The 8,959-nt window shown below is 56.3% G+C and overlaps 1 protein-coding gene across 3 annotated transcripts in view; it reads right to left on the reverse strand.

Moving 5' to 3' along the window:
• Positions 1-8,959, reverse strand: part of NEK6 (NIMA related kinase 6) — an 85,196-nt gene that overhangs the window by 38,492 nt on the left and 37,745 nt on the right. For all 3 annotated transcript variants that reach the window (XM_027104903.1, XM_027104902.1, XM_027104901.1), the window contains exon 2: positions 3,718-3,836. In XM_027104903.1, the coding sequence (XP_026960704.1) occupies positions 3,718-3,807 (90 nt within the window). In that variant the 5' untranslated portion in view covers positions 3,808-3,836. The remainder of the gene's footprint in view (positions 1-3,717; positions 3,837-8,959) is intronic.

The following is an 8,959-nucleotide window of genomic DNA, read 5'->3' on the forward strand; positions in this document are numbered from 1 at the left end:
AAGGGCAGTTGGATTTTCCCCCTGGAAGTCTCTGGCGTCTTCCCTCCCTGTGTCGGGCCCATTTAAGGCCAAGGCATCACGTGACCTCCCATTTTCACCTAACCTGTGCCTCGGGCCCCAGCTACCAGTGACCTAAAACCCAAGCCCCTTGTCAATTTAAACCCCAAATGGGCTCCCCATTTGCTACAGATTCAATTCCAAATGACAATGTGGATTCCAGGCTTCTCATAAACACCAGCTGTTACCTTTTCTAAGCACAGGTATTTAAATCTTTATCCAACCTGACTGGTCCTGCACCTTCAGGGCTGGCTCTTTCCTCTTCCTGGAACATCCTCCTCTCCCTGTTTTGCCCCAAACTCCTGCTCATTGTCAGCCCACGTGTCATCTTCTTTCTAGAGAGAGCTTTCCTTGTCAACCCTGATGCCCCGGGCAGAACAAGCCACCCCATTCTCTGGGCTCCCCCTGCATCGGTCCATCCCTCCCTGGGAGCCTCACCTCTGCATCATCTTTATTCACTTATGTGTAGGGCTCGACCGCAGACCCAAGGCAGAAACGAGACAAGCACTTGCTGAATTTACAACACTTAGCAAACACTTCTTGAATTTTAATGGCCGTTAATATTTGGTCATTAAATCTTATCTATCATCATTGTTTTGGGAAGATTTTCATAAAGATTTTGGTGCAATGCAGAACTAATGACGGCTGTCCCCATCCCCTGCAAAGTTATGCACATTCCTCTGTCTCTGAACAGTGCCGAATATAACTGAACTTGGCACGTCCCAAGCAGGTTTGCAAAGACTTTCCAGATGGAAGACACATTAGCCAGGGATTTCTCAGACAAGAACACCTTTCTCCTTCTTGGAAATTCATGTGTTTCTTAGTGGGTCAGCTGAGCCCTGCGTTTCTTTCCTGATGAAAATGCTCTGAAGCAAATTGGTAAAACCATAAACCATGGGGGCATTTTAAGCTCTTCTTCTCAACTCCACTCATTCATTCATTAGAAACCTCAATAAAACCAAGCATGTTCAGCTTTCCCAAGTATATATGAATTTCACATATGATTCAACCCAGTTCAGCAAACATGTTTTCATAGGCTGACAGCACCCAGAGCTAGAAAGTTCCTTGAAATGAACAAACCACTAGCCTTGGACACAGAAGGTTAACAAAAGCCAGAGTTTGAGTATTCGCTAAATTGTTCTTTCTACACTGGGGGTATTTCCAGCCCTGGGCTCTTTAGCTGTGAAAACCAAGATGATTTTTAAAATATAAGAATAAGATCAATGACATACCATTTCCTTAACCCCAACAACGCTAGGTACCATGTTGGGTGTTTAAAATATACCATCTCACTTTCTTCATGGCCCCATTTTACAGAAGAGGAAATTGAGGCTCAGAGAGGTCATTTACCCAATGTCACCTGGCTGGTGAGGGATGGAATTGGGAACCAAACCCAGCCTGGTCCAGAGCACAGCATTTTGCCATCATGCAGCCCGGCTCTTTTCTCTCAGGGTGATTTCAGGGAAACAGCTGTGCCTCTTGCCGTAAAGGAAAATGCCTGTGCCGTCACTCTGAGGTGTTTCTATGTCCTGAAAACAGGCAAGATTCCAGCCGTGATCTCTCCCCAGACAGTGTTTAAATACCAGTGCTCTATGAGACGACGAGAGAGAAAGCGCCTGACTGTTTTCATTCCAGCCCTGACCTGCAGCAGCCCCAGCGTCAATGCGGCTGTGCCCCAGTTCTGCAGACCCGGCCAGATGCTGGCGAACCAGGGGCATCCTTCCTGCCAGCCGCTAGCCAACGCTGAGTAATCGTATCTAATTACACTTAACTATGTCATTACCCACTCCAACATGTGCGAGGAGACACCCAGAAGATGCCACTGCCACGGGAGCCCACCACCTCCTCGCCTTGTTTGTGACATAATTATGGGACTCTCTGCTCTGCCAAATGAGGCTGTAATTAACCCTAATTGCTCAAAATGCAACTGGCTAATTCTGGGAGATTAATCAAGGGGGACTCAATTGTTAGTGAATGACTTAATATGACAAATTGCTACATTACCCGAGGAAGCCCCACTGCCCCCAGCCATCGGGGAGGTGTTCTGGTGGACCCTGGACCAGCAGTGTCTATGGGCTTCCCAGCTTTCTCCCCAAATTCCACCTAGGAAATGGGCCCCTGCATCCCAGCCAGTAACTGGAATGGGGAGGATGAACAGCATAGATGCCTTTGGACCCCCTGTGCGTGTGTGCACGCACATACACGGTTTCTCCTACTTAACGTGTCACCTCTGTGTGAATCTATAGATGTGCCCCTTCCCTTGGGCTGATGCAGCGTCACACCAGGAAGCACAGTTTGATGACAGCTCAGGCGCAGGAGAAGGATTTCAGACTCACCTGCCTCCTTGGCCAGGCACCTTTGGGCAGTGTAGAACCTATACAACTGTACATGGCAACCCTGCCCAAGCAGGTCAAACACCAGTCCACCTGAAGTCCTCCAACAGGACTAGGCAGTCAGAAGCTGTGACAATCCCTTCCGTGGCTCAGGAAGGTGGCTGACTCTGAGTCTCCTCCTGACGTAGGTCTCACAGGCCTGGGACACAAGCCAACTCTGGACAATCACTTTTCATCATTCCAGGCTGCCCACAGGATGCTACAGCACCCGGCCCTGGCCAATCTGCCCAGCCAAGCTCTCTGTCCCCTCTAGTTCTTTGCAAGCCACTTCCTCCAGGAGGCCTCTCTGGTCCCCTAGTTCAGACCACGTTCCTTGCTGGAGTTCCACTGGCCCCCAGTTTCTTCTGCTTTCTTTCTTGTCTTTCTCTCCTGTGAGGCTATGTGCTCCCTAAGAGCAGACCTGGGTCTGTTCACACACGGCGGTGTCCCGGGTGGTGCACTCCATGAATCTGCAGTCCATGAACTAGGCAGGCGAAGCCCCACCCCAGAGGCTTCTGTCCAGGAAGGGAGGCAGACCCAGGCGCCAGTGACCCAGCGGATGCGATCACGGCCATGACCTAGTGCCTGTGCGCAGGTGTGGAGACAGCACAGAGACGGGAGTGCCGTGGAACAAGAAGGCTCCCCAGAAGCAGCGGCATTTGGACTGAGGCCTGGAGGTGTCAAGGAGGGCACCCCAGGCCCAGGGAATGGCATGTGCAAAGGCATGGGGTGTGCGAGCAGCTCACAACCCCAGAAGCCACTTTCTGAAAGCTGCCAAAGGCTGCCTGGCTGAGAGGGTGGGTGGGGCCCGTGTAGGGAAAGCAGCGTCCCCGAAGCTCCGCGGGTCCTAGACAAAGCGGCTGAAGAGGCCCAGAACACAGCTGAGACCGGAAAGGAGGCAGACCAGCTCAGAGCCAGGAAGCGCACCCCGTCCGCTCGCCTGCGCCCCTCACTCTCCTTGGGGCCTCCACGACTCCCTCTACGTCTGTCCTTCTAAGCAGTGCTGACCCCTGAGATAACGCTGGCCCATTCACACGGAAACCCCAGGGACAGGACCAGGGCCTGGCATTCCAGCCCAGAGTGTGGGACAGAGAGGCATCTGTGAGTGTGGCTGACTGGGATGGAGGGCAGAATGGTCAGGTAGTGACTCTGCTCCCATCACTGGAAGCATTCAAGGTGCCTGGGGGCTGCCAAGGGGCATCCTTCCGTGGCCGGGACAAAGCAGCCTCAACGATCTGTGTTCCTCCAAGACTCTCCAGTGCACTGCAGATGAAGGAGGAGGACTTACCTGTGGGTCGGGAGGGTGCGCGGGCCCCGGGGTGTGGCAGAGGTTGTTCGGGCTCCCTCCATGGGGCAGGTGGCTAGGCTGTCCTGCCATCCTGCATGCCAGCCGCACGAGGACACGGGCTGCAACAGAAAAGAAGGGCTTTCTTACACACAGGCCTGTGCACTTTCTCTTCTCGATGGCCCTCGGATCGAGGAAGTAATTTCACTTGTCCCATTTTACAGATGCGCAGGCTGAGGTGCCAAGCTGTTAGGTAACTTGTCCTTGGTTATGCGGCTTGGAAGTGGCAGAACTAGCTCGACGGCCCGTGTGACACACCTCCCTCCATCACGCTGTCCCGACTAGGTTGCTAGGGCTATCCCCGTTGGATAGAGGGGAACACAGATTCTGTGCAGGGAAAAGTCTAAAGGTGCCCCCACCATCCAGCAAGGGAGGCGCCAGATTCAATGCCACATGTGCCGGACTCCAAAGCCTGTTCTTGCCCCGTTGCTGTCCTCTGGGCCTCACCCCCGTACAAACCCAGGCTGGCAGCCTAGTGGCCAGAAGAGAGAGACCTTGAGTCAGACTGCAAGTAGCAGCTGCAGGAAGGACCCCACATGCCCGTCCTTGCTGGGACCTGGCGCACCCGACACTGGGAAGGCCGAGGCCACGGGTCCTACTCAAGTCCTGCACAAACCTCCAGGCAGGGGCAGAGCCCTCTGCACAGGGAACAGCCCCCTCAACCTCCAGGGCTTGGGCTGCCACATCGGAGGCCCCCAGGAGAGTCAAGGATGCCACTCGCCAGCGGCCATAGTAACCGCAGTAGCTGTCCTGATTAGTTGCCCACCATGTGCCCAGGCCTGAGCTAAAGGCCATCTCAGTACCACCCCCAAGATCGCTTCCACTGCTGGTGCCACAGGCAGCCTCTGCTGGCCTCCCCAGCAGACAAGCACCTCCAGGGCAGGACCCAGGATGAGGCGCACAGAAGACGCTGTACGGCTCGCGGTGCTCCTGGACGCAAGAGGGAAAGCGTTCCTCCTCGGGAGGAAAGCCCTCCGTTCACCCACAAGCATTTCTACAACACCTAAACCTCGGTGTCCAGGGCCAGGCCTGGGTTCCCCCAGGATGCCTGGAAGACACGGGGTGCAGGGCGGGCATGTGGCAAGGGCCCCCTAATCAGGCTGCTGTTCCTTCCACCAGACCCCGCCCTGGCATTCCCACGGGCACCTCTCACTTGACCCTCCCCAAACAGAACCCCGAAGGGCTGGCCAGGCTATCAGAGCAGCTTCGTCTATACCCTCTGGAGCGCTGGAGTCCCTAGGAATCAATGACCCAGGGGGCGAGTGTGCAAGCCAGTTCCCTGCCTCCGGTCAGGACGCTCTGGGGGTAAGTCACTCCAGAGACCCAAATGGGGTAGTGATTTGGTCTGAGATCACACCCTGCTTGTCTGCCTCCCCCACTCCCTCGTGGTTTCCCCCATACAGTCTCGTCTCAGGGTCTGCTTCTGGAGAACCCAACCCAGGACATCGTCTTTCTCTCCAGACGGACTCTGCCTCTCACCACCTGTAAGTCACCTGGTCACCTGCACCCCCAGCCATCCCCACCAGCCAAAGCCCAAGCTGATAGGCGTCGCCTGGTCCAGTGGGTTGGCAGGTCCTGCTGCGTGAACCAGGTGATCTGGGCAGTGGGAAAGGAACCCACACCGATGGGGCTGTTACGGTCAGGGCCACTGAGATCTGGTCACAGATCACACTTCCTTCCTCCACACTGTAGCTCTGTCTGGTAGCTGATGGGCCAGCCCTCCCGGGCTCAGAGATGTCTACGACACCTGTCAGAGTCTGGCCACCAAGCCCTGAACTGCCTGCCGAGCTGCACCTTCGGCCTCCCCGCCTCTGCCCTTGAAGGCACTCCGAGCCTCTCTAGAATCTGCACGCTGGCGTCCAGCACCCATCCTTCCTCTGTGTCCTCAGGGCAGGCCCAGCTCCTCCCTCACACCCCTTTCCTCAGCATTTTGGGGTAAAACTGCTCTCTAGCATACAAAGTAGATGGCAGAAAGCAAGGACACATGGAGCAGGGGCAAGGTCTGCAGATGGTACCCCCCTCAGCCTAGCGGGGAGGCCCTGGTGGCTGAAAGCAACCCGTCAAACCCAGCCCGGCCTGTGCTGTGTCCTGCCTGTGCAATTGCCGGTTTTGCTCCTCACGCACGGCATCTTACGTGCTTCATCCTAACGTGTACATATAAAGAGGTAGATCTCGTGCTGTCGTCTCTTTGCTCTTATCTCAAAGGGGTGTCATGTGGAGGGTATTAAGGGGTGTGCCTGTACTTCTGAGGCCTCTCCCCAGCCCCATACTCCCACCTCTGCCCCAGCCCAGGCCTCGCCCCCGCCTGGACTCCTGGGTCTCCACCAGTGCCCGGTGCCCTTTCCGCCAAGCCCTCCTCCTCCAGATGGGCCACCAAGGTGGCTTCCTGCAATGCAGATGGGGCCACAGCACCTCCCCACCATCTGCGCCCGAGCTTCCGCACTGGAGCGCACACCCCCCGGGTGACACGGTGAGGACCTGGGTATGAAAAGCCCCAGGATAAACAGATAAACACGAGCAGCTTCCCAAGGCAGTGCTGTTACTCAGGAGGGAAATGTGTGCGGCAATAAACCGGATACAGAGGGGACAAAATGTAAAATGCGCATGAATTTTAAGATAAAACCGGAGACTCCTGCAGGCTCTGCAGCTGCTTCGGGCTGCAGCCCCAGACCCCTCGGGGTGACATGTTCACCGTCCTCTGCCCTTAGGGAGACCTCCGGGGGAAGGCTGGAGGAGAACTGTCTTCAGCAAAAAGGTTCTGTCTTTATTTCAGAAGGCACCAGGTGTGGCCCAAAGGCCAGGTCCACACGTGACTGGCTCACCTGCCCACCTGCTCACAGACCACGCGGGCTGGAAACCACGGTGCCTCCATATCGGGCTCCAACGTCCCGCCTCACCCAGCCTCCTAGGGCCAGCGGGCCTGGGTTTGTATCTCCACCCTGTCACTCCCCAGCTGGGACCTTGGGCAAGTCACACTGGGCAGAGACCTAGGAGGTATTTGCGAATGTCATTCCCCACGTGGCGATCTAGCATCTGCACCCAGAGGCGGTCTGCAGGCTCTCAGGAGCTCACCTTGCTCCTCACACAGGGCTCCAGGAGCAAAGTAAGGGGCTCTGGCCTCATCAGAAATAATAGTAATAATGATGGTAAGCCATCATTAAAGGGCCCATGCGGGGCCCTTTCTTTATACATTTCACCTCTGTTAGCCCATCTCACCACCATCTCACTAACACCACCTCCACGAGACAGCTTCTGTTACTGTTCCACTTTACAGATGAGGAAACTGAGGCACAGGGAGGTTGAGAGATTTGCCCAGATCACACGGATCACAGGTGGTGAAGCCAGGACTCACACCTGTGATGCCACCTTTGCCCATAACCCCTGCACTGCACCCCTCACAGGCTCTTACCAGCAATACATCACTGCCTTTCCAGGGGCTCCCCAAGGAACAAGCCCCCTCCACTCAAGAATGGGGCAGTGCTGAGTGGGTAGGGGTGATCCCAGGGCTGGTGGGCCACGAGGAGCCACTCCCCCGACAGGGGGCCCAGAGCCCTCTCCCTTCGGGATGGCAGCGAGCAGATGCAGCACTGCTGTCCACACGCCTGGTGTGCCAACCCCCTGGGGTAAACTGCTGTGCCTAAGAGCAGTTCTGCCCGGAACCTAATAGAACCGGCTATACCTCATGTCCCCGCGAGGAGGAAGGGCCTTTGCTCCAGGAAAGGAGTCTGCAAGTCACAGCCCACCCCCGCACCCTGCCCCCCAGTGCCAGAGAGGGCCAGATAAAGGGCAAGGGGGCAGAGGGGGAAGGACGGGGGAGGAGAGGGGGAAGGAAGGGGGAGGAGAGAGGGAGGAAGGAAGTGAAGGTTCTCTGAGGCGTCCAGTGGCCAGATCTCTTCCACTTAGCCTGGGCTGTTGACAGACCCATTTTACAGACGGGGAATCAGGCTCAGAGAGGGGAGACTCAAGGTCGTGTTGTGAGTAGGATACAGAGGGCAGATCTGAACCCAGCTCTGATTCCGACGCGCCTCCCGGGTCCAAGACAGCCTCGGCCTCTTGAGGCTCTCCAGGGTGTTGGATTTCAGAAGATTTGCATTCTGTTTGTCTCCACCCCAACAGAAGCCCAACCCCTTTACCCTGGACATTCCTGCCAGAAACGCCTTCTTAGGGGGTTCAGATGCAGAAAGACCAAAGGGATCCGGAGGGATGAGACACGGAGAGCAGGGAAAAGCCCCTCCGTGCACTGGGCACCTCCGGGAGCTGCCTGTGCCCTGCGGCTCCTGCCAAGTTGCAGAACAATGGGGCCCAGGCTGCCAAGCCCAAGTCAGGGGCCAAAAATCCGTGGAATGTGAGACCCGGAGCCCCAGGCCACACGGAGCTGCCACCTCAAAGAGGGCCTTTCTTCTGCCGGGAGCCGGCGCTGGGGTGGCAGAGTGCTTCCCAGCCTGGGTTCCACACATGTGCCCGTCTACCAGGCACCCGGGGCCTGGATGAGGATGAGTGCCAGGGTAAGGCCGCGGGTCTGTTTGGGAGCCTGACTTGCCTGGGTTCAAATCCTGGCCCGGCTTCCTTTAACCACGCAGTGTCTCAGTTTCCTCATCTGGAAAATGGGGCTAACAGTAAGATCTACCTTTCAGGGTCATTGAGAATTAAATGCGTTAACAGATGTAAACTCCTCAGGACAGAGCCTGGCACATGTGAAGGGCCCTCTGAGGCTTTAGCTGTTACCAGCGTCATTACCACCGACCATCCCTGGGCAGTGGAGGAGGAATTGTCTCCATGTGACAGACACGGGAACTGGGGCTCAGAGACCGGCAGGGACTTGCCCAGGCTCACACAGCTGGTAAAAGAGCTGGGGCTGCTGGACCCCCAGATCATTCTGTCTACCGCACTGCACGGCCTCTCTGGAATGGCTCTGGAGCAAATACCCTCCTCGTCACTTATGAGATCTGGGGCTGCCTTTGCAAAGCCCCCCGACATGCTCCTCCCGCCCTGGCCTTCGGCAAGCCTCTTACTAACGTGGGGTGTGTCCCAGGGAGACGTGGGGGCTTGGGTTTAATCCAGGCACTTCCTGGAAGCTAGAGGTTCCCACACTGGGCTGGGCTCTGAGGCTTGCCGAGAGGCTTTTCTTTTTTTTTTTTTTTTTTTTGCGGTACGCGGGCCTCTCCCTGCTGTGGCCTCTCCCGCT

The sequence above is a fragment of the Aethalodelphis obliquidens genome, unplaced genomic scaffold (genome assembly GCF_003676395.1).
Source record: "Aethalodelphis obliquidens isolate GAN/ISIS:26980383/991018 unplaced genomic scaffold, ASM367639v1 scaffold7, whole genome shotgun sequence".
In the NCBI taxonomy this organism is placed as follows: domain Eukaryota; kingdom Metazoa; phylum Chordata; class Mammalia; order Artiodactyla; family Delphinidae; genus Aethalodelphis; species Aethalodelphis obliquidens.